Source organism: Podarcis erhardii, assembly GCF_964252035.2.
Source record: "Podarcis erhardii genome assembly, chromosome: 3".
NCBI classification, from domain to species: domain Eukaryota; kingdom Metazoa; phylum Chordata; class Lepidosauria; order Squamata; family Lacertidae; genus Podarcis; species Podarcis erhardii.
In genome coordinates this window covers 63,789,407-63,815,663 of record NC_138507.1, presented here as the reverse complement: position 1 = coordinate 63,815,663, position 26,257 = coordinate 63,789,407, and the positions used below count along the sequence as shown (strand labels likewise).

General features: G+C 40.2%; 1 protein-coding gene across 4 annotated transcripts in view; it reads right to left on the bottom strand.

Annotated features, from left to right (window-relative positions):
* ADGRG6 (adhesion G protein-coupled receptor G6) overlaps positions 1 to 26,257 on the bottom strand; it is a 96,525-nt gene that overhangs the window by 52,199 nt on the left and 18,069 nt on the right. For 3 of the 4 annotated variants that reach the window (XM_081855260.1, XM_081855259.1, XM_081855262.1), the window contains exons 3-6: positions 10,510 to 10,839; positions 7,668 to 8,288; positions 3,261 to 3,329; positions 1,877 to 1,957 (exon numbers count right to left, since the gene is read on the bottom strand). In XM_081855260.1, coding sequence (XP_081711386.1) covers positions 1,877 to 1,957; positions 3,261 to 3,329; positions 7,668 to 8,288; positions 10,510 to 10,839 — 1,101 coding nt within the window. The remainder of the gene's footprint in view (positions 1 to 1,876; positions 1,958 to 3,260; positions 3,330 to 7,667; positions 8,289 to 10,509; positions 10,840 to 26,257) is intronic. The other variant, XM_081855261.1, reaches the window with a different exon arrangement.

Sequence of the window (26,257 nt, the reverse complement as noted above, 5' to 3'; positions counted from 1 at the left end):
CTCTTAATTTAGTGGGAACTGCACTGATGTATACCAACTTTGAGTCTCCTCTGATATTCAGAGACATCAAAAACATAAAAGGGGTATTGAGTAGTTACTCTGCTCACTGTAAATATCAGCAATTCTCACCGACCTAAATCATTCAATAACATTCATAACTTGGCCCTATGGTTTTTTAAGGGTGAGTTATAAACAACCATCACCTGCACAAGAATAGCTGTATTCTAACAAATATACATTCGTTAAAAACATAAAATCAAATTAAAACAGATTTTTTTTGCATAGGTTTATGAGGTTTCATGAGGGGGGAAGTACAGGACAGTTTATTATCACAGTCTACTTGATAGAAATGTTAGAATTAAAAAGCAACAAGCATTTATTATCAAGAGAACCCAGGTTAATCTGCTATCTCCTGATAATTTTTATCTCCTCAGAACTGCTCAAGAAGTAGCATTTTAAAGGCAGCCCTTAATAGTCTTTCATCATGAAATGACCATGGCTGATTTGATATCCTTGACCTTTATTAAGTTTGAGCACCCATTTTAGTTGATTTTTATCTGTTATTACTTTGCATTAATACGCTGGCATGTTGTTGTCATGCAACCTTTTTTACTGTCTCACCCATAGTTTTCTTTGCTACGTTTTGGTCCTTATTGCATATTTCAGATGTAAAGCCCACTGGCAGTTTCCAGCTCATGCTCTATCCTGGTTCTTCTAGGTCTCAGCCTTCCACTTATTTCAACCCCTTGTCTTTCTCTAAATTTAGATTCTATCCCATCTTTGCTGACAGCTGAGAAATCCCTTCTAGCATATAACAATGATAAAGAGGCAAACCCTGATTGTACTAATCTTTAAAAGGTGTGGCATCTTGTAAAATGGCCTTTGCTTTTATGTTGATTTATATTGTTTTTACATATTTATTCCTAAATTGTTTTGCATTTTGTTACTGCTGATTGTTTGTTTGTTTTTTACTTACAAAGCAGTATGAAATGATATAAAAGTATTAGTTGCTCTTTCTTTATCTTAGAATGCTGCATACTCTGGATTTAGGACCTAGTTCACCAATGCCACTTGACTCTTGGCCACAGTTCGCATTTAGAATCCTAAGATATGTGACATTTTCCATGCCTGTTGTACAAGTGAAATGATTCAAAAGAAAAGAAATGATTGGTTCCGAGGGGATTTGCTTTGTTCCTAGTGCTTCTGCTTGAGTTAATGAACCTCACAAGCAGATCTGAACTGTTTCGACCCTTCAGTAACCATAAATGAAGCCCCTATGAGCAGAGTATAAAAGTGGCAGAATCTAATGTTGTAGGAGAGGATTCCAACACACCATGGGACTTCCCCTTCCTCTTAACTCTGCTGGAGCTCTATATGTGCACCTCAGAATCTGGTTAGGGTTTCCTAACCACCCAAAGCAGATTTTGAGGGTGCACAGAGGGCTGCAGGGGAGAAGAGAGGAATGTGAAGTCATCTTGTTTAAGCATAAGTCCATTCCACTCTTGCACTGGCAGCACTAGATGCAAGTCACTGATCTTGACATGTAGCATTTGAAAATCAAGGGAACAACATGTTATAAATGTATGAAATAGGAAATATATATATACAGGAAATATGTTTAATTCCCCTTCTCCCCCATTTTCACTAATTTGACACAAAGCAAATTCAGCAGTGCTTGATATAGCAGAATCAACCAGGATCCTTTATATAAGATCTGACATATACAAGTATACTTAAAAGGCAATAAAATGTCTTACAGTGGAACCCTATACAAAAGTAAGTCCCACTGAGTTCAGTGCAGCTCACTCCAGACAAGTGGGTATAGGATTGCAGCTTCAGTCACATAACAAATGAAACATAACATTGAATTTCTTACCATAGTTTTGGTTATCAGTTCTATTAGTATCAGGCATGTTAGTGGTAACAGTGGGTGATGGAGTGGTGGAATTTACAGTAGCTGGTAACAAAGATGAGAAAGAAGTGAACTTGTATGGAACATGAATGTTAATGAGGTCATGGAATAATGCATGAAAACACAAACAGGGAATGAAGGGAATTGCTTCTTTAACTATTGAATAAGTTACACAATTCTCTCTCTCTCATACATACACACACACACTCTTTGTTTAAAGTATAAATGAATTAAAGAGTCAGTATGGTTTCCTGATTAATGTGCCAGACTTGGGTTTATCTACCAACTCAACCATGTATTTTCCAGATAATTTTGAACAACTTTCATTTGCTCACCTGTAAAATGGAAGTAACATAGATCTACCCCAAAGAGCTTTGTAAGGATGAATAAGATGAAGCCATTAAGGTAAGTAGGTGGCTATAAATTCCACACCCCAGTCTTAAACAGATTTACATTAGAAGTGTGTTAAGACTCAGGATGTAAACAGACACAATAACCAAGTGAACACTAGATCTGTCTTTTGCAAAATGTCATTTGCTGAAATAACAGCTGCAATATCAGCCCTTCTGTGGGTACACAAATTCTGAATCATCCTCTCTTAAGGCCTTTAAACAAGAACACTTGTTTACAAACAGCATAAAAATAGCCTCTACAGGGCATCCATGTAAGGATCTAATTAAATCTTCTAAGGTCTGGATAAAGAACAGAATTAAAATCGTAAATGGATATATTTGAAAAGGATACATTTTCAAAGTGTTGCTTGGTATTTCAGCTGTCTAATTCCCAATGGCATTCAGAAAAGCACCACACATAAAGATTCAAAGGTTACCACAAAGGAAACATTCAAAAAGTGATGCATTTTTGAGCCAACAGAAAGAAGAATATTCATAATAACTTGTCATTTTGAAACACTGGAACATAGAAACATTTTCATCAAAGCAACTAAAGACAGTACTACTTTAAAGAATTTTTTTTTGGGGGGGGTGGAATATTCTTAAAAATCAACTCAATCCAGTACCTGAAAGTAATTCAAACCCAGTAACTTCAAATGAAAAAGGTGGAGATGGGGTGAAGATAAAGGAAGAAATGAAGCTAGCCTTCCTTTCTATAGAATCTGTTAGGTTTTAGAATAAAAAGATTTTATAGAAAGGGTGTTATCAAGTGAGATGTTACATTCCTTTTACATATCCTATGTCCCTTATAGTCATTTTTCTGTTATGACTGTTTCTTCTCTCTGGTTACATTCCTTTTTGGCCTTAGCCTTTTAATCTATAAATGTTTAATTAAAAACAAACAAACAAAATATGGAGATATATTCCAAGTATACAAAATACTGTTGGGTTCTTACCTTGGCACAGGCTTCCCAGGTTTGCACAGCTAGTAGGTTCAATTGTAGGTAGGGGAATGAGATATGAACCTTTTTCAAAAGGGAAAAAAGAGGCACTATAAGCAATAATTGTCTGTTATTGTGGCACTTTCCCTATGAAGAAAGGTAGAGGGTGTTTGCACATTTAATTAAGAAAAAAAGTTAGTAGGTAGATTTATTTTATTTTGTGAAATTATATACTGCCCTATACCCACATCTCAGGGCGGTTCACAGAATAAAATCAGAACATAAAACCACAAATTAAACCACAATGTAAATTATGAATACGGGAAACATTGGACTGAAATATTTCTCTTCCTTTCCCATAATACTCACTTAATGAAAAGGATCGCCAGAAATTTTAGATCACACAAAAGGAAACAGTATTTCTGGAAAGTGAGTGTAGCTTAAAATGTCCTAGTGGTTAGCCTAAGTTCATCATAACTCAGACATGAAGCTCAGTAGGTGACCTTAGACCAGACACAAATTTACTCAACAGTGTTGTTGTGAATATATAATGGTGGAGGCAACAGTCACATACAGTCACCCATCAGAGCCTGGAGAGGGTGATCCTAACAAAGAAAAGAAAAATAGAAAATAATTTTTCCATAGCCTCACCCTTCTAGAACATCCCCCTCCTCAGTGCTATATAGTACAAAAGGGTCTAGGTATGTGGATGACTGCCTTTAATATAAGTGCTTCATTGAGAAATAGCAGAAGTAGTTTCTGGATAGTGGAAAAGGGCATCCCCATTTCTCTACCCTGAAACTTCCCTGTATAGCATGAGTTATTTTACGTCATGGCACATATGACACACCACTCCTAATGCTACGCCTACAGGAAGGAAAACCATTCTCTCTGCTCAGTTCAGAGTGGGTTTCGGGGGAAATATGTATTTTTCCAATCCCAACCCACCAAACCCCATTCCAATGTGTCTCCCAAATCTGCTTCTTATTAAAAAAAATGGGAACCATGAGCAGTATTCTCCTCATGGCTCTTAATGCTACAACACTGCTGCTGCTGCATCAGCAGCATCTCAGGCTAGTAGAGGTCTCAATGCCACACCTCCCAATGATTGTTACTACTGCTATCAAGTAAGTCTGTATAGCGCAGGAAATTGAATGGTACTAGAGAGAGTTTTCAAAGGTCCTGAATTTCAGTTAAATTTGGGCTCATTTTAGAATAGATTTGGGAAGTGAGCCCTTGAGTCTCCTATTCATATTTCTGAATCCCCTACTCTGAGCCATGATATCATCACTAATTACAATCTGCTAATTACAACTCCTCTGAAATTCTTTTGAGGGGGAGTCTAAACACCAACTGAATGCGGTCTGAATGGCCCTACCATTAGGTAGAGTGACTGCCTCAGGCAGAATATGACAAGGGGCACAGAGTAACTGCAAGGTGTGGGAGAACATTGCTGTTTGCATGACATGGCCCACTCCTGCACCATCTATACAAGGCTCCTGTACTCAACTGTGATAGAGGACACTGTCCATCACCATGGTCAAAATAATATTGAACTGCCAATCCAGTGAGCCTCTATCTCATGGATCCCCCTCTTGCCCTTTGCCTTAAGCAGCAAAATGTCTTGGGCAACGCCTGCCTAAGGAACACGGTCTTGGGGAATTCATGTCTAGTTTTCTCACTTGTAGGGTACTAACAAGTTATTTTTAGGTCAGTGAATAAGTCCACAAAAGCTAAATTAAAGCTACGTAAATGACTAGGAATCAATTTCAAACAGCATACTAAACCAGGAGGAGACATTGTTCTCTCAGGAGGATTATATTTGTCAATATGTTAATACGCTTATGCGCATTAAGTCCATTAACCAGGAAAATCAGCAACTGTATGAGGAAATAAAAGCTGTTTGCTGATGAGTGAGATAATAGCAGTGACATTTATATGCAAATAGGAAGGTCCCTTTATTGTATGTCATATCATTGCAATGAATGGCACGGGATGACTGTCTTTCTATAACCTTTTAAAAAAATGAATAATAAACACAGATAATCACTGTAATGCTGTTAATATTTAATTTCTGATCTATTACATATGTTATCACCAGGGCTTTTTTCAGCCAAAAATCTATGGAACTCAGTTCCAGCATTTCTCAAGTGGGCACCATTGCCATTCTAAGAGAACAAGGGAGGTGTTCATGGTGAGTTCCAGCACCTCTTTTTCTAGAAAAGTAGCCATGGTTATCACTTTTTTCCCCAAAGGGAACTTCTAAAATACATTATTAAATTTCCCCAACAAGATAAAGGGGGAATCCCTTGTGCATCTTCTCTAGTTAAGGCTCAGCCTTTCATTAGTACCTGTGCACAGGAAATTCATTTTGAAATGCAATAATGGAATCATGGCCATTCCTGTATTAATGTGGGTATTTTCTTACAGAAATTGTGTCAGGTTGAAATGGAATGGGATGTCCCATCACCACTAGATTCCCATGGCTCACTCTGATCACAATCTGTTAGATGGAGAGTAGAAGACACCTAACTGACGCAATCAATACTAAATCATTTGCAAAAGAACTGTGTGCAGGTATATGGAGCCGATTCATATCTCAGCTTATCATGTCACAATTTGATCATCTATTCAAACCCAGTGCGGATACAAAGCATATCTGAAATGTATATTCACCAAAAATGTTATGTGAGAAATATATTTCACATACAATTGGGTTGCTGGCTTTTCTATTCCTATGATATCCTTCTACAACTTCTACTAAGTCAGTTTTAGACATCTTAAATAATTTTATATTGGCTGCTATCTTCATCTCTCCATTCTTCATAATCATCTTTCTACTCCTTAGTGAAGGTAATAAAATAATGTGTTATCAGTTCAGATTCTTACATGGGTGCTTTGTCGCTCATTCTTCTTTATTATGAAAACTATTTTAATATGCTACCATCACCCGCCCTCTATTAAAACCCACTGCTAAATCATTTAATGGCAAATGTTAGCTTTCCTTTTCTGCAGTCCATATGACTGCAGTCCATTTTCCCCCTTCCCAATATCAAAGTCAGGTTGAGAAAAGCAGATTAAAAGCTATAGCAAGCGAAGACAGCAGAGGAGCAACTTTTGCTCCCCTCCTCTATGCGTTCATTTGGGTGTAAAAAATAGACCCCCATTCATGCTTTTTATGTGAATAGGGAAAGTACATGTTAAAGATGCACACAACTGCTCTGTTGGGTAAAGTCACAATGCTTTGGTTATGACTCCCCTCCATGCTTGCTAAGATTTTTGTTATTATAGTAAGATCCCACCTTTCCTCCAGGGAGTTCAGTGTGCTGTACATGGTACTCCCTCTCCCCACGTTATCCTCAGAACAACCTTGAGAGATCAATTAGGCTGAGAGGTGGTGACTGGCCCAATATCATCTAGTGAGTTTTATAGCTGAGTGGGGATTTGAATACTGGTCTCCCAGGTCCTAGTCCTACACACTAGCCACTACACCCCACTTTCAGACCTTCGTTTTTCTTTATTATATCTTGTTTAGTTTAAGGACATGCATCTAGGGAGAGAGATTAAAGAATGGTTGGCATCCTTCTGTCTCAAGAGACAATGGAGTGTGCCTCTGAGGGTGACGTCAAACTGCTGTGTTAGCAGCACTGAAGTGACCTCCCCGGGGTGCAAGCCCAGGCAATTTGTATGGACATCCGGGGCTGCCCAGATGACAAGACTGCCCCATTTATTTTCCTAAAGATATCTCATAAGGCAGTGGAGGTTTAGGATCAGACTTTTCCTTCTCCTGGATAGGCTACCTTCCTAGGTTAATGAAACCCATCTGACCCTCACTTCCACCTACAGCACGTGCAGAAACTGCCTTCTTGGACCAATGGACCACCTATTGGTCTTGTCCGCTCAATCCACTGGACCCTGCCTTTGCGTGCATCCCTAACTCACCAAGGGTTTGAGACCCATTGGCTACCCTCACCTGGTTTAGCCAGCCAATTGAAGCTGTTCGTGTGGTGCGGCCGCTGTCATATGCTGACAGCTTCTAGGAGCCACAAGTGAGAAATGAGTGCAGGATAGGGGCCAAAGGTGGACAAACTACATGACATGTCCCACACCAAAGGTAATACATTTATTCAGTCTGGCTTGTATAATACAGTCAGATGAACACTATCATTTAGCAAATCTTGCTAGCCATCTTTTAAAATGCCTGAGCTCAATCTAGACATCACAATGTGACTCTGAATGCACCAAAAGAACAAACATACCCAGAAGCAAAATACATATTTTATGAGATGAGTTGACAAGCCAAGGAAAGGTGAGGTTTCCCTCTGGGAAACCAAGCTCACTTTCATCACAAACACAGCTTCTTTCTGACATGTGACACCTTCAGAGCTATGCCAGAAGAAAAATGAAATAAAAGATGCTTACCACAACTCAGGTTGTTCTCTGCTTTTAATGATGATGTTGGGATGCTCCAAAAGTCATTTTCCCAGTCTACAATGTTGCCCTTGACATCGCAGCTGAGGTTAAAGAGTATCTGGGAGCTCATTGTAAAATTCCAAAGCCGGAAGTTGTAAATATCCCCATTGAGAGGATTTATATCATTTCTATATGAGCCCAGGACCAACTTCCCATTACCAGGAATGACCTTCCCATGAGTATTTGTACAGGATACTGTTCTGTACGTGTGTTTGACACTGATACCTACAGTGCCTGAGAAGCTATCCCATATAATGCAAAGCTGCTCAAACGTTTCTGCAGAGAAGTATCTATCAGGATTGGTGTCAAGTGCATCATCTAAAATACATTCGATGCCTGAGATAGATATGAAGTGGCCATTTTTTGTCCTCCCAAAACCAAGGAATTCTGTAGAAGAGTCACCATAGGAGAAAACCTTCCATTCACTGCTTTCACTGCTGTTCTCTTTTGCTTCAAAGCACAGTGTGAACTGATTCAGTTCTGGTACTTGGATGGAATTTGCCACAGACACAGAATCAACATCCAGGGCTTGTGGGATGATAACTTTTTGATTCCTCAAAGACACAGCAACTAGAAAATGAAAAGAAAGTTTGCTTCATTTAATATTATTGAAGCTCATGTTGACACATTTTCTCTTATTATAAATAACTAGCAAATGCATCAGATTAGAAGCATATTCAAAGTAATTTCAACAGCTACTATGATATCTTAAATTGTGAATATAACATGGTAATTGGCTCCTATTCCTACAAAATTGCAAACCAATCATTTGCAAAACTACTTAGTATTTTTACCTGTTTATATTAGACCCGTGGTTCTCACAGAGGGGCAATTTGAGAATGTTTAGACCAAGTTAATGGCCTTTTAGGCTTCCTCCACTTGAATAGGAGTTCAGTTTTTGAATAATAATAATTATATGTCATGGGGAGGGGGGCATCAGGATTTTAGAGATTCTTAGGTGGGGCAGGGCCAAAAAAAGGTTGGGAACCACTATATTAGACAATGAAGTAGACCAGTAACATGAAACAAGTTTTTGTTTTCCCTGAGTACTATTCCTGAAGGTTTGTTTTGAGTAACTGCTTTACACTGAATAAATGAATGTCATAGGTCTTTTTCAGAGTGTGCAGAGAGCTTTTAGTGAGTTAATTTGGAAATAAAAGGCCTTTGTTTCCAAACTTTAGAATTTAAGTTGAATAAATCTGTTCACATTTCCTTAAAAACAAACATGCCATGTATTCTACATTCACAGGCCTTTGCATCTTTACTTAGAGGAGTAGAAACACCCATTCAATCCCTCACCATGTGGTCTGTAGGCTGCTACTCTGGGCAGAATGAGGGCAAGGGAAAGTCCAGTTCTCCAAGACTGGTTTGAGCTCTACTGCCTATATCTGTATGATGTCTTTCCAGCACAGAACAATGACCTCAGCGCTGTGAACAAGGATGGCAGTTTAAATTATGAGCTGTAGAACTAGAAGGGAAAAGGTGAAAGAATCTCCTCTCACTCATCTACCATGTTGAAGGGCATTTTGTTAGTATAGTTGCCCACTGGGTTAAACACTCAAGGTCCTGTTTCAGGAGTCCGGAAAAAAGAACACTACACTTAGTAGATTTGTAACAAATCTGAACAACTCTGTTCTATAACAGTAGCAACCTGGTGCTAACAGTAAGTTGCAACAATAGCTCACCAAGAGAGAAAGGGCAAAAATTGCATCACCAAGCAGGAAAAGGCAAGCATACCAGTGCCAGTATTAAGAGCAGGGTTTCCTCTTGTTTGCCTAATATGTCAGTATCTTAATCTGTTGGTACTTCTTCTATTGGCTACCATGCACAGACAGAATATATAAATTGCTGTACAGATATAAAAATATATATTTAAAGGTAGTTAATTCTGTTATTCACTAGCATTTCTGCCCATATTTCAATATAGTATTTTTATTTCAAATGTTCTGAGAAAGGACCATATTCCAACTTACCTTGAAAAGCTGCAAAGGAAAATGAAATGGAAGCTAACAGGTACAAGATTAGGAGATTTACAGTATAAACATGCATGTCTATACAGAAGCAAGTTTCACTGAGCTCAATGGGCTTGCTTCCAAGTAAGGAACGCAATTACTTTAATAGTCTCACAATTGCCTTTCACCCTTAGCTCTCAACAGTTTGCAATCCTCCTGTTCCCAAATGCTAACTTCCCACTACTTCTAACGTTCTATGTAATGGGGAACTCTGTAATGGGCTTAGTGCTAGAACACATGTTCTGCATGGAAATGGCCCCAGGTTTAATCCCTGCCATCTGCAGGCAGGGCTGGGAAACCATGCCTGAAACCTATCTAGCATAGCCAATACTGACCTAGATGTACCAACGTGTAACTTGCATAATGAAGCATTGTGCGAATGTCCAGAGTTCATTATGCCTTCCTATGGGGTTTAAGGAAAACATTTCAGTTTTTACTGTTTTGCATTAGGTCAAGACTGGGGGGGGGGCTTCTTAAAAAGACAAATACATTAGCTTCCCACAGCTACTTTTAACATAAAAACAGGACAATCTTTTTATTAGAGAATGCTTGCAAAATCACTAACACTGCAACCCTATGCACACTTATATGGCAGTAAACTCTGTAGGAGGAGGGGATTAGGATAAGGTGCTCTGCAGTGTGTCAAAATTGTACTTCTAGGTTTCAGCACAGATGTGCATCTTCAAGTCCAAACCTCAAAGGCACACTTCCAACATAAATTCTGAAGGTTTACAGGCAGAGACAAGAAAGAAATTTTAAAATGTCTTACATACACCTACCTCGGGTATAGCTGGCATTGAAACCTTTTTTTTGGATACTGAAGTCACTTGTAAAAGTTACAATCATTTCATTTCCAGTTGAGTTAAATGATAAACCTTTGGCAGTGACACCGCAAACTTTTTTCTCTCCTATTGTTAAATAGTCATAAATGCAGTTGGGAGCTTCTTCAATCTCAAAATCAACAAATGTTATCTGAATGATGAATCCAGAAGGAGCCCTGATGGTCCACTTGCATGCTTGACTGTTAGGGTAGACACTAGGGAAGCAGGGGGAGGTAAAAATTCCTGTAGGGCTGGACAGCACCATACGACACTCAGAACACCCGAGAGCTATGGAAGAAACAAAAGAGAAAAATTTAAGATGTAAGATTTAAGGACAGGAGAATTTAAGGTGCGTACCTATGAATGACTACCAGGCAGCATTTTCCACTACATTTTGCTAACATAAATTGGTCCCCTTTACATAAAAACTTCATCCATACAAGCTGCTTCTTGGATGTATACAGTTCCACACACTAATAGGCTGCACATGAATGGCACAAACCAGAGTAGACAATTTTAAAGTAAGGTGATTTGAATCATCAATAGAAAACTTGATTTAAATCATTTTCAATAAAATATTCTTTTTTGTACCTCAATCATTTTAAGAAAAAGCATGCTTGTCAACTGGTTTATTTCCATTTTTATAACCAGTTCCCATTTCTTTTCTTATACCGTTTTTGTATTTCAAAAGCCCCATCAAAGCGCCAACAACACAAAAAGAGAGCATCATGTTAAAGGAAAGCTTGTTTAAGATTTCAAAATTTTGGCAGTAACAAAACCAATATAAATTAAAAATGCAGGTAACAGCCACCATGTAATATATTCAGCCTCACAATAATCTCAAAACAACTCATCCTGGCTTGTTGAAACAAATGCATTAGCGAAGCGAACCAAACTAACTGCCCTGAGGAGGCCTTTGCACAGTCTTGGTGTCACGATGGAGAAGGGCCTGTCCGCCATATGCACATATCCAACAGGAGAATGAACAGAGCAGGGAATCTGACGTTTGATGTGTTTATGAAACATATATCCTGTCCTTCCTTCAAAGAAGCCCAGGGCAGAATGTTGATCTTAACATTCTTCTCTGGTTTGAGAAGAAGGTTGCTGTTGAGGTATTCTAGTTCTAGGCTATTTAGAGCTTTAAAGGAAGGTGGGGCAGGGAAACACAGCACTCTGAACTGAGATGTCAAAGATTGGCAAGATAATGTATGCGTTCATATGCTCTAACCTGCAGGTGCAAGCTAATAACCAGGCAACTGAATTTCAAACCAACTGTAGTTTTCAAATGGTTTTCGAAGTCAGCTCCACACAGAGTGTGTTATAGCACTGTAGCATGGAGTGCATCATAGTACTGTAACTAAATAGAGCCATCGTAATCCAAAGCCTTTAGTCATGCAAGCCACATATCTTTTGGCCTACATAATTATATCTATTTAGAGACAAGAGAGTAATTGTGAAATTAATCAATTCTGTTTGGGTCTCTGGACACATGCAAGTTCCTCAAGCAAACAATGGAACTAGTTTCACAAGCCCAAGAGACTTGTGTGTTTTTTCTTTTCCAAGAGAAGACCCTCACCAATTGCTCCATGGCAAGCTGGTTTTGAAAGCAAGGGGCATTCCAAAAGTGGTTTGACCTGTGGCATGTTGATTAACTGCTCAAAGACAAAATGAAAAAATGACATTGCTCTAAGGGAGTCCCTTCTGTGAACTGAAGCAACCCTTGAGATCTTAAGTGCTTAAACCTCTCCGGAGTTAAAGCTGACATTAACAAGACAGAAAACAAAGGGGCTCATTCACTAAAATTTTGGTGCAGCTCAGCAGCTGAGCCATATCTCCTTGTTGGAAGAACGTCCAGCAAGTTGGATGCAGATAGTTAAATTACGGCATTCATTACTACAAGAAGTAGTGATGGCTTTGGGTGGCTTTAAAATGGATTTAGACAAATTCATGGAGAAAAAGGCTTTTTAATGGCTGCTAACCAAGATGACCATATTGTACCTCCACTATCAGAAGCAGTATGCCTCGGAATACCATTTCCTGGAGATCACAAGTGCACTTGTGCTCAGTCCCTGCTTCCCACAGGCATCTGGCTGGTCACTGTGAACATTCTGAACTAAATGGGCCTTGGCCTCATCTAGCGCGTTGTCCCTTATGTTCTTATTGTCTTATGGCTCCCTTTACAATAGTATTGGAAAACTCCATGTGTCTAATTTTATGTTCTACATAGCATGTAGCAAAGAAAACATGATTCGCCTCTATGTGGTATTTCCAAGGAAATGCATTTAAAGTAGAGTGCCAAGCAACTAAACAACATAGTATTTCCCCAATACATAAAGTTGAGTGAAAGTGTTTAATTTTGTGGAAATGTTTAACTCTCTTTCTCTCTCTCTCTACACAGACACACACACACACACACACTCCAGAGGGATAGAATATGCTGCAGTGCAATGTTAAATAGTTACAACATACACACCCACCCATGCACCAATCTCATGGAATAAGTGTTTAGCTCAAATTTCTCGACAAGGAACTTTCTATTTTTTACATACTAACTTTTTGGCATAGTCTCCACCTTAAGTAGCAAACATTCTGTTTTCAAACAGTTGACCATAGTAAAGAATAAATATGTAAACGTGTGTGTTTTAACAACACAGAAGAAATAGATTGTAGTCTTATTTGATCGAGCAAGCTTGGAGCTGTGCATACTGAAGAAACAAGTGAAATTTTGCAAGGGTTTCTGAGATGGAAACACATTCTGAACAAATTCATTACATTCATGGTCAAAAAACCATATGAGAACAGACTTCAGAGTGTGACTTTCAACTCCCACCCCCCTTTTTTCCATCACTACTGGTTAGTATTAAGCCAGATTTTCCAGAGATGGAAAACCTTAAAAGTTAGGCCCTAATTACACACACACACACAGAGAGAGCATTCTACTGATTTTGGTGGAATTGTGCATGAATGTATTGTTCTAAGTAAACAGAATGCTTGCAGAAGGCTAACACATTGTCCTCCTTCTGAAAGATTTTACATTTGCCTTGAAGTTGGTTTAACAAGCAAATTACAACACTATGATTTCTCACTTTCTTAAGACCCTTTTCCAAAGTCAACAGGGAAAATGATGCTTCAGTCTAGGGGGGGGGGAATCTTTTTCTGCTTTGGGATCACAAACAGTGGACCCTGAACAGAGGCAGGAGAGGAGCAGCAGCTGGGACAAGTGCAGAGCAGGTAAAAATTGCTCTGCTTTTGCTGCTGTCCTCCTTAAAAGGAGTGTATATAGAGTTCAGGATGTTAGAAATCCTAAAAAGGGTAGACTCCTCCAGTACTCAAGATGTACTAGCATCCCTCTGACCAAAAATGCCCAATCAATCTTGAGTTGGAGGAAGAAATCAAAGAGTCACCTTAAGGAGGAAGTGCTATAATAATGAGTGGTTTCAATTACCATCAGACAGACTAGGTGCATGTGTACACAACACCCTAAATAATGGTTCATTTGAACAGCTGCTCATGGAACCAACCAGAGTGGCACCCCAGACCTGGTGCAAGATGTTAAGTGTTGTTGAGCTGATTAAGAACAGTAAACATTGAGCTACAAAATGCAACATATGTCTTATGGACAATTCCCGAGAAAGTTTGACAGTGTCACATTTGACTTCAATAGAAGAAACTTCCAAAAATGAGGGGCTGGTTAAAAAAAAAAGTTGAAAGGAAAACGAAGAGGGTAAATTCTTTCCATAATCCTGGAAATTGTTCAAAACCACAATAATAGGAGCTCAGCTACAATGTAGCCTGCAATGCCCCCTGCAATGCAGGAATCTCAAAACACCAATTTGAAACCATACAGGACCCTGTGTATCTTTGCAAATGTGCTAGCAGTTTTATTAATGCAAGCGCAAAATATGAATCATGTAAAAATAATCTAAATTACACATCACTAAAAAACATAAAGAACAAAAAAATGTAAATGCATTAGAAGCAGGAAACCAACTAGGCAGGTGGTTATACCTTTGGACAACAAATGAGTCAAAAGCGTGCTGAAGATGGAAAAGAGATTGCAGAGAAATTGAAGGAATTGTTTGCATCTGTCTTTCCAGCATAAGGATTCAGTAAGAGAAACTAAGGCAAATTCTGGTGCCAAGAGACATTAGGTTGAGCTATTAAAAGTAAATTTCATGTCACTTTAACTTTTTAGATTTAAGTGGTGATATATGCTCTGCAGTGTAAATGCTGAAACCACAGGTCAGATGCATTTCTAAATTTAGGACTCCCAACAAGTGGATGAATAAGGGCAGCGGAAGACACACCTGCAGACAAACAAGAGAAGGAGCCAAACCACTATGATGTATGTGGCCTGGACTGACTACAGGACAAACACAACACTTCTTTTTCTATATAAGACACAAATAGAGATCACGAAAAGAAGTTACAGCGTGTCAGGCACACAGTCCAGGGCAAACCTCACCACTGCCTCATTTTTAGAACTGTGGGTGGGAGAGAAAATGCAAGACTGCAATGTGCTAATCTCCTCCTGATTTCAGAAAATGCAATGGCCATTTGGCCTAATTAAAAAAAGATGTATCCCAATTTTATTCTAGGGCAGTAATCCTATGTGTGCCATTCAGTAATTATGGTGCAATGCCTTGTCTCCACAGAATAATAATAATAATAAATTTTATTTATACCCCACCCTCCCCAGCCAAGACCGGGCTCAGGGCGGCTAACAACCAATATAAAACAAATTGACTGAAATACAACTTAAAAACAAGATTAAAATACAGCATTAAAACATTAAAATGCAGCCTCATTTCAATGGAAATGACAAAGGCAACCTCACCAAAGTTCACCTTTTATTAGGCAGGTTTGAGCACAGGCGAGTGTTTAGCTTCCCAAAACTTAATGGTAAAAAAAATCTGAAGACACATGAATAAGATGAGTTGGGCAGGGGGAAGCTCTTGAAAAAAAACAAAACAAAACTCTTCCTAACACTTTTTGGAGGTATTCACAAAACAATCGTAACATATAACCCATTTTGTCAGGGACACAAATTTCACTTCAGTACAAGGGAAATAAGACTGAGATTCCTGCATTGCAAGGGGTTGGACTAAATGACGCTTGGGGTCCCTTCCAACTCCACAATTCTATTATTCTAAGATATCCCCTCAACGGAAGTGGGATCTCAGGGAACATGTACAACATCTGAGACATGCACAATAAATAGGTAAAAACAGTCCTTATTTTGGTAAGAGTACATAGGTTGGTTACTTCCACAAGACAGCCCCTAAGGCACTGCTTTTCTGAAAACAGCTGGAAGATGGAGATTCCATACAGCACTTAAAGATAATACTATGTTATCAAGGCACATGGTAGTTTCTCTTTTCTCCAACCCCTCCTCAAATTCTGCACATTTTTTTTCTTAAAACAGGGTAACCTTTCCTTTAATTGTGCCATGCTTAAATAATCCAGTAGCAATGTAAGAATGAAATCATTCCATGCCATTAAAACCATATTTCCCTTAAACCTACCAATACATAAACGCATAAGCACAAGTTCCAAACAAGAGTCCACTCATGCCATGAGCGGTAAGAAAATAATTTTCTACCTCTCTGTACTATTCCAGCTCCAAACGCTGCCACTTTTCTATTTATTTATCTTGGGCAAATTTCAATTTGTCCTACCAGCACTGTTGTGCTAGTTGAGGCACCCACTAACCAACTAGACGGGGAGGCAATTTTTGCTGCATTTCCTTGCCCACCTTGCAGCCCCTTCTCCCCTTCTGTTAGCAGATGCCTCACGCTGAATCAAAAGGCATTCCGCTTGTACATGAGCACCAATTGGACACACAGCCCCCTAGATGCACTTTTAGAAGCTTTTAAACCTTAGTTTAACCTTCAGTTGCATTATGAGTTGCTACCCTTCACCTTATCTGCAAAATAATACTCCCATAACCAGGGAGCATATGAAGCCTTCCTATCCTAGACCAGAAATAGTGCACAAGCCTACCAAAATCTTTTACAATTTGATGAAAGACAGGATTGTGCTCTCATACAAATTACGCAACCACTGGGTTTTGGCCACTAATGCCAGATAACAAAGAAAGCATTATATCTCCAGCCCTATCAGCTTGCTTTACGTCTTCATTTGTTGAAACTCTGTCTCTTAGAGAGAATTCGTCCTATGGTTGAACTGTTTGGTGCACATAAGAATGAGTGAATCAGTCAAAAGACCTCCTGAGAGATTGATAGTTACATTCTCTTATGTTTAGTATCATTGTAGATGCCACAATGAATCTTAATTTTGATTTGTATAGTGCTAACCCAAAATAAATGCTTTGCTGACAAAAAAAATTCTACTATTGTTAGCAATGCAATTATGACTGGGAGAAGAAACCAAATTACAGTGTTAAAAGAATTGTCGGCTAAAATCTCCTGGCTCAATTTTCAGTGAAAAACAGAGCTTAATTGTCCCAATACCATGTCATTTTTAAAGACTTAGAAGTGAGAAATGAATACATAAATTTTACATGAAAGTAACTTGTGGCAAAAATGGGACACAGTTCTGCTTCTATTTAAAATCAACAATTCCTCCATAGTACTAGGAAGAAACTGTGCTTAGCAGACCAAAACTTGACACAGTGTAAATGCATAAAGCCACACTTCCAGGCTCTCCAGCAGAAGGTGTGGCTCTCAAAATGGATATGCACATAGTTATATGTGACATTTACAAAGAATATTAATGCTGTGTATACACATTATAACTTTAAAGCACATTAGAAGCATATTATTTTACTCAGAGAGAATTCTGGGCCCTGTAGTTTGTTAAGTGCTGCTGGGAACTGTAAATCTGTGAGGGGTGAACTACAGCTCCCATAATTATTTGTGGGAAAGAATGTGCTCTAAAGATATAGTGTATACACAGCTATAGTTTTTAATCAGATCTATTTGGGAAGTTTTGTTTTCAGAGTTACTCATAACAATTTTCAAGATAACTAACACACAAATCAAATCATTTTGTCCATTTTGCCAAGTTTAATTCAAACTAGGTATCACCAGTCAGCGCAGCCATCTCTTTTCAGTTGTCCACCCAAAGAATATAAAAAAGGACAGAGGGCTTGGCTCCCAGGAAGGCTGGACCCACTGAACCTCTCATTTTTCAAATTAAGCCCAGGTTCTTTGATCCATAGAAGAAAGAAATGTTGTTACTTGCAATAGGGCAACAGACTTTTTTGCCTTATTAGAAAAAGCTAAACACAAAAATGTCTTACCTTAAAAACAAGAGACTTGAAATTTATATACACCCTAGGTGGCCAAGGTTGGTCATACCCAGAACAGACCCACTGAATTCAATGAGCTTAAATAACTACTATGAGTATGGTTTGGGTGGCTATAATTCAGCAAGTATAATAAGAACTGAAATGGTAGCAAGAGTCAAACTGTGGTGGAAATTATTGATATGACCATTAGAAGTTTTGTTTCTTACCTGTCTTGGCCCTTGCCCTCTCTTCACTACTTTTTCACACCTTCTTCATTTCATATGCCATGTTTTGTTATTGCAGCCCAGTTGGAATTTATGCAGGGTTTCAGCCTGCTCTTAATGTATTATGGAGTTGCACAGAAGAGCCAATACTTGGTGTCAATACTATTTCTAAACCTGAGAACAAATCATCAGAGTATATCTATATATATATTTCTAGTGATTCAGACCGTATTTCTGCCAATAATAATCACTGTGAGGAAAGTGGGTAGGCCTTTGGTTCATTTGGAATCCTGTCTCTAACCAGGGAGAACCACAGAGCTCAGCATTGGCTTTCACCTTCTTTGTGCTCTCCAGCCAAGGCTGCTTGCTGCCTCCCTTGCCTTACTTGTAAGTAGACTTCTACACAGGAGCAGATCCTTATTCACATGCAGACTATTATTCATGAGGAGATCTCTGGCTGACAGGAGGAGCCAACTGCTCCCTGCTTTCACAGCAGGGCTGCTGTCCCCCCCCCCCCCGCCGGCTCCAGAGTCCTCTACCTCTTTTACCTCCCACTGCACCCTTGTAATGCACCCTGCTTCTACCACTGGGAGATTGGAAAAGATGTGAGGGAGCCACCAGTTCAGCATCCACCAAAGACATCCCTACAAAGTTTCTTGAAAAATACATATACCCTATGTAGGGTACCATGGTACCTCGGGTTACAGACGCTTCAGGTTACAGACTCCGCTAACCTGGAAATAGTACCTCGGGTTAAGAACTTTGATTCAGTATAAGAACAGAAATCGCGTGGTGGCCATGCAGCGGCAGCAGGAGGCCCCATTAGCTAAAGTGGTACCTCAGGTTAAGAACAGTTTCAGGTTAAGAACGGACCTCCAGAACGAATTAAGTTCTTAACCCGAGGTACCACTGTATATAAAAGGGTTGCAAATGCTTGCCATGATTATAGAAGATCTATACTTGTTCAAAATCCTAACAATTAACCAGTTATACCTTTAGTAAGTTCAGGAAACAGATATAAAAGGAGAAAATATTTTCAGAGCCAGGGTTGGGGCCCTGCCCTGCCTGTTTCCCCTTGGTACTTTGGTTTCATGCCAGTGAAAATTCAAGTAGAAGCTAAACACATTGACTGGCTCAATACACAATTTGTGAAGAGGTCACACTGAAAGCAAAGTTGTGGATTTCCCCCAGAGGAAGGGGTAGTGTGAAAATCCTGTGCTACGCCCAATGTAACTTTAGAATATTTTCATTGGCAATTTTGCAAGAAGCTTATACAAGTAACAAGACTGACTTGCTAGCACTGACTTTAGTTTCATTTTTATAAAATAACTAAAAGTCAGTAGAATGAAATACATTATAAAAAGCTGCAACCTAGCAGTGTTTTGCTGAATAGGGGCCAGTGAACGTTATGGTAAGTTCTGGCTCATAGCTCCTCTTTATCCACAAATTCAGTCCACTGCAAAGTAGTGCAGTTACTTCTTCCAAAGTATGCACGTACGTACATACGTACTTACTAAATAAATAAATAAATAAATAAATAAATAAATATTCTGTTCTTCTCACCCAACTCCTCTGGCAAAATACATAGATCAGTCTTAGATTACCTGCTGAATAGTGTGGTCTCTTGTGGATAGCTCAAGGAGTATGTTGAGATGGTCTTGCAGCATATTTTTACTGTAAGACCAGCAGCACCGTTTCAAAGGACAGTGGAGTGTGCCTCCAGGGATGAAGTCAAACACTTGGAGAATCACAGCACCTGCTGTGGCTGCAGACTGGTAACTCGCAACTGCTGCCTCCAACGTAGTTTTTGCAGCGTTAGGAGTACCCCAAGGTGCAAGCCTGGGTAATGTGTATGGAGGTCCTGGGCTGCAATAAATTTGGCACCAGCTTTGCTGCAGAAGTTGCCGGAAGGCAGCAAACAAGACGCCATTCAACCAACTCTGGATTTGTGTAAGGTTTACTCCTTAGCCTTTTCTTCTCCCAAAGGTGTCCCATCAGGCAGCAGGTATGGGTTTTTCCTCGGGGTTTACTCCCAAAGCCTCTCTCATGAATGAGTATAGCCACAAGGCATTAGAGATTAAGGATCAGAATTTTCCTTCTCCTACATAGGTCACCTTCCCCATCTGCCCCACCAATCATGATACAGTGGTGCTTCGCAAGACGAAATTAATTCGTTCCACGAGTTTTTTCGTCTAGCGAGTTTTTCGTCTTACGAAGCACGGTTTCCCATAGGAATGCATTGAAAATCAATTAATGCGTTCCTATGGAGACCGCTTGCCAGGCTGGCGGTGCGGATAAGGGCTTTTCTCCCCACCGCAAGCCTTCAGGACAGGTACGGGAACAGAGGGGAAGGCGCGCAGCGCTTCTCCTCTGTTCCCGGGGCTTGCGGTGGGAGGAGGGTTTTTCCTCCCCACCGCCAACATTCAGAACAGCATTCTGAAAGTTGGCGGTGGGAAGGAAAACCCTCCTCCCACCGCAAGTCTTCAGGACAGCCATCCGAAGGCTGGCGCAGGGAGAAGGTCTCTCCGCCCCACCGCCAGCCTTCGGAGCAGCCATCCCAAGGCTGGCGGCGGGTGGAGGTCTCTCCGCCCCACCGCCAGCCTTCGGAGCAGCCATCCCAAGGATGGCGGCGGGAGGAGGTCTCTCCGCCCCACCGCCAGCCTTCGGAGCAGCCTTCCGAAGGCTGGCGGCGGGAGGAGGTCTCTCCGCCCCACCGCCAGCCTTCGGAGCAGCCATCCCAAGGCTGGCGGCGGGAGGAGGTCTCTCCGCCCCACCGCCAGCCTTCGGAGCAGCCATCCCAAGGCTGGCGGCGGGAGGAGGTCTCTCCGCCCCACCGCCAGCCTTCGGAGCAGCCTTCCGAAGGCTGGCGGCGGGAGGAGGTCTCTCTGCCCCACCGCCAGCCTTCGGAGCAGCCTTCTGAAGGCTGGCGGCGGGAGGAGGTCTCTCCGCCCCACCGCCAGCCTTCGGAGCAGCCATCCCAAAATTTCCATAGGGAAATTCGTTTTGCGAAGCGCCTCCAAAACGGAAAACCCTTTCGTCTAGCGGGTTTTTCGTCTTGCGAGGCGTTCGTCTTGCAGGGCACCACTGTAAAACCTATGTCAACTCTACAGCACCATGAGGTGTATGAAGATATCCAATAAACCCATTCTACATCTGTGCCTATAGATGCAGAATCCACTACACTTTCCCCTACAGGAGTAAAGAGAGATATATTGTTAAAGGAAAGGCATCAGTCATGATGAGTTGAAATTGAACCTCAATTATCAAATTCAGAACCCACACAGGTACAGTGGTACCTCGGGTTAAGAACTTAATTCGTTCTGGAGGTCCCTTCTTAACCTGAAACTGTTCTTAACCTGAGGTACCACTTTAGCTAATGGGGCCTCCTGCTGCCGCTGTGCGATTTCTGTTCTCATCCTGAAGCAAAGTTCTTAACCCAAGGTACTATTTCTGGGTTAGCGGAGTCTGTAACCTGAACTGTCTGTAACCTGTAACCCGAGGTACCACTGTACTATGCTCCACGTCGAGTCCTTGATATGAAAGTGAAACGGCATCCCTAACACCCATGGGTGGGGACCCATTAACATAAAATTCATTAGCTAGGACTAATTAGTGCAGGGCCCGGTCTGTATCTGGGTTGAAAGTTCCACTCTCTTTCTCTAAAGTTTGGAGATTCATGAATGTAAGCCCTGTTGGGAGGCGCTAAAAAATAATTTCTGGGTTAGCAGAGTCTGTAACTGTTAAGTTGTGGGCGAACATAGCAGACACAGCGATTTCTCCAGAGCAGCTCTTTATTTGTAAGCTGGACAGAACTGAACAGCAAAAAGCTCAGCCGGCCTGCTTTCATAGGCAGCCGGCTATCAACATTGTAGCAACAACAACCCAGGGTTTCCCGCCTAAAATAACTGACATGGACCTGAGTGAAAACTATCTACAGTATCCCCCTGCTGGCCCAGGGTGAGAACTTCAGTACATAACAGTAACCTGAAGCGTCTGTAACCTGAAGCATCTGTAACCCGAGGTACCACTGTATTCACATATTAATAGATTAATTTACAAGGACATGCAACTGTCTCATAGAATTCATAACCAGACTGAGTCTAAGGAATGTGAGGAAGGGGAGGAATCTGAAGGTCAGAATACTGCACTGTGTTTTGACTTCTTTTAAAAAAGGTTTATTTTGGATATCTATGCATTTTAGGAACATAAAAACATAGGAAACTGCCTTATATTGAGTCAGACCATTGGTCCATCAAGTTCAATATTGTCTACACTGAACAGCAGTGGGTCTCCAGGGTTTCAGGCAGGTGTTTCTCACATATTTACCTGGCTATGCAGAGGATTGAACTGTATGCAAAGCAAATGCACTCCCACTAAACTACAGTCCTTCCCCTTAGCTGCTTCAAAATACACAGAAAATATCTGAAATTTCTACACTGGCTTTAGCAACCTTTTGGATGTAGGCTTTTTTATTAATACATTTATTTAAAAAAAAGAAGGGTGAAAGCTATTAAAATTGCTTCATCCATCCCATCGTAGAATTTTCCCTAGCATAACTTTTTCCAATCTATTTCTGAACAATTTTACCAAAAGGGGATTCCACCACTTCTCTTGGAAAAAATATTCCATACAATAATAGATTGCACAGTAAGGTCAAACTTTATCCAAGTTGTCAATGGATGTTCCAGACATCCAGATTTGGCATGGACAGTGCGAGAATTGGCCCTCTAGCCTAGCTTCCAGGTCAATCCTCATCCTACGCCTATAAATTCCAGGATTATAATAGTATTCAGTGAATCTATCTCTTGGCTCTCAGCCTCTCCACTTTCTCCTTTTGGCCAGTGGAGCTAGACCATTATAACAGAGACAAGGGTGAGAAGAAAGCTCTGCACACTTCCTTGATATGCCCTGTCTTTTCTCCGGGTGTGTCTTACCCACATCTCCAACCTGATGGGTTCAACAAAAGGATGACAAGTGGTAAGAATAATGTAATGAAATATGAGAATATGCAATAATGTTTTACGTAGTTATCATGTATGTTATCACCTTCCATGCCAGTGTGTAGGATATATTTACTTCCAAGCAGATAGATATCTCCCTTGCATATATTTAGGAAGTGAGGCACCCACTGTAAAAGTGACTTCCTTAACGTTGGTTTTGACAAGTAGGGTTTCTTTTTCCCCCTGTCAATAAGTATTCCAGGAAAGATGGTTCCACTTCCACGTCAGCCACCCCATTCATTATTATCATATGTGATATGAAAACGTAGGAAATTTGTAAAGCCTTACAAAAGAAATAGGAAACGCTACAAAAGTTTCCCTGAAAACATGCAATATTTTAAGTCAGAAATAAAAAGTGGACTTCATGTTGTATTTAGTATTCCTTAAAAAAAAAAAGAGAGAAAGGAAAAAGCAACTTCCTATTGCCAAAAATCCCAAACAATTAAGTTACATAAGGTGCAGAGGAAAAAAACATGCTATTACAAATGGGCTTGTTTAAATGACCTGCTGCTGCACTTTAAATTACCCTCTCTAACTGCCCGGGCTTTATGACTGACTCGCTTTACAATTTCTGAAACCAAACCAAGCACATTAGCCAAAAGGAAATCTCTTTCATGATTATGTATTTAAAAGTAATACAGACAGGAAAATGGCATTTTGTTATCTCTGGAGACATACTTTAAAGAGGCTTGAAAAGATTTATGAAGCCGGATAACAAGTGCAACAGAGATTCTTGAAGAGAGTTGGGAAGTGACTCAAAACGTTTTTAATGCCGTTTTTGTTAATGAAGCCAACTGAACAAATTGTTTTAAAACTGACTATGTTTTTAATTTACTGCAATCCTCCTTATCTTGAACTTTAACACAATGTACAGGATCAGAATTTACTACTGGTGCCACTGCCCCAGCATTATTTCTACAATCCCCCAATCATGAAAGGCCTTATCTGTTTGAAAAACTGGGCAGTTGATTAGTGTGTTTGTCAGCTTATTTAGGAACCTTTGAGAAATATTACATTTCTTAAATTTCTGGCTGATCTGCATTTATAGTGAGACACATACATATGGAATGTATGTACATTAATTATAAGTGAGTGATGAATGCCACTTAAACTCTGTTGAATTCCCCTGGGATTCAGAGTCAGTTTCTGTATGGCCCCTGAGACCACAGGTATAACTCATTCATTCACACATGTAACAGAGCCTATAAATCCAATCAGCAGCACTAGCTGGCAGCCCACTCAGGGCATAGTGGGTATCTCTCTGTATACCCTCCAACATTTCTCTGATGAAAATAGGGACATCGTATTCCATGATAATAATAGTAATCATATTATGATTTATACCCTGCCCATTTGACTGGGTTGCCCCAGCCACTCTGGGCGGTTTCCAACATAAAAACATAATAAAGCATTAAACATTAAAAAAAACAACACTTCCCTATACAGTGGTACCTCTGGTTACAAACGGAATCTCTTCTGGAGGTCCATTTGTAACCAGAAACTGCTTGTAACCTGAGGCTTGTAGCCCATTAGTGAAAGCATGCCTCTGGCATGCGATTACCGCTCATACCCCGGGGCAAAGTTCACAACCAGGAGCGGCTACTGCCAGGTAACCGGAGCTCACAGCATGTGCAACCAGAGGCGTTCACAAACAGAAGTACCACTGTACAGGGCTGCCTTCAGATGTCTTCTAAAGGTTGTATCGCCTTAGCTCAGGGGTTGCCTAACATCATACTCTCCAACATTTCTCCAATAAAAATAGAGGCATCCTAAGGAAAAGCAGGATATTCCAGGATCAAATCAGAATCTGGGGCTGTCCCTGGAAAATAGCAATGCTTGGAGGGTTTGTCCTGTTCTACAAGTTGCTCTTCTAGACAAAATATAGTAGACAAAAGGTTTACCATTTTGATGCAATAGATAAATAACTGTTTATACTCAAGTTGGTTTGGGCTTGGGTGTAACATCTTACAGACCAGTTTCAATGGAAGCCCCATATAGAGGACTTGTGTAATCCAACTGTGAGGCTATGAGTGCATGGATACAGCAGCAAAGCTCTCCCTGTCCAGGGAAGGGTGTAGTTGGCATACCAAAACTAGTTAATAGGTTCTCCTCACCAGAGTCTCCACTGACAAAGTAGCCGCTGCTTTAGAAGGAGCACAACCCTGTCCAGAAGTGGTAAACTCCCAAACCCATGGACCCTGAAACCCCTCACTCAGTTTCCACCTTACCAGGGTTTGGCATCAGTTTATTGGTCCCCAGCCAGCCCCCACTGCATCCATGCTCTGGTTCAGAACAGTCATAGCCTCTCCTTATTCAGATCTTAGCATACTGTTAATGCTGTGCATCCCCAAACAGGAGGCAATGTTATAGCTTATAAAGTAGTAACATTAAGAGGGTAACTTGTATTTTCAAGATACAGTATTCTTAATATCTCAGTTCTCCTCGTATTTGAGAACCACATCCTATGTATGTGTTAAATCACATGATAATTGCTTAGAGAGAATCCTTAGATCTAAAGGAAATTATTGCCTCAAATATGAAGTGGAATTACAAACCTCACTCTTTTGGAAGATGTTGGAATGAAAGGTGTTGAGGAAGCAGAAAAGCTTGGCATTACATCCTAGCTTTGTAACTAGGCTCTTTCATCTGGATGAATACCTTCACATCAAAAGTACCATATTGTGCAAAGTATTTATTTATTTTGGAGCTTACTAGAACACACAAATATCTGTACATAAGCTCCAGGCACTCTGCCATTCACTTAAGTCTGCATAAACTCTTTATGCAGTTCACAATCTTCTGAGGTCAATTTTCTATCAAAATGTAGTGTAAAAAGCCATCCTATCATTACTTCATTTCTGGTGCTACTTCCCAATATCCCCTTTAGGAATTATCTAGTAGCATCCAAAAAGATGAATGGGGGGGGGGGGGAGAGAGAATATTTAAAAATAGAATAGATAATTTAAAAACAAGAAAATGACTACACATTTAATATGACACATCGAGTTTTCATGGACCTCATGGTTAAAGAACAGTTTTTATCCGTGGGCTGTTGGGCTGCTGAATGGAAAAAAATAGTGGTGCAATTTACTTCCGACAAGCACACAGAGCATGAACAAGACTGAGTGTATTGGGGGTGGTGTAGTGACAATAAAGGTTTATTATTTTATTATTTCATCAGATATATATATACTCTCATCTAGGGAAACATGCCATAACAAATTATTTAG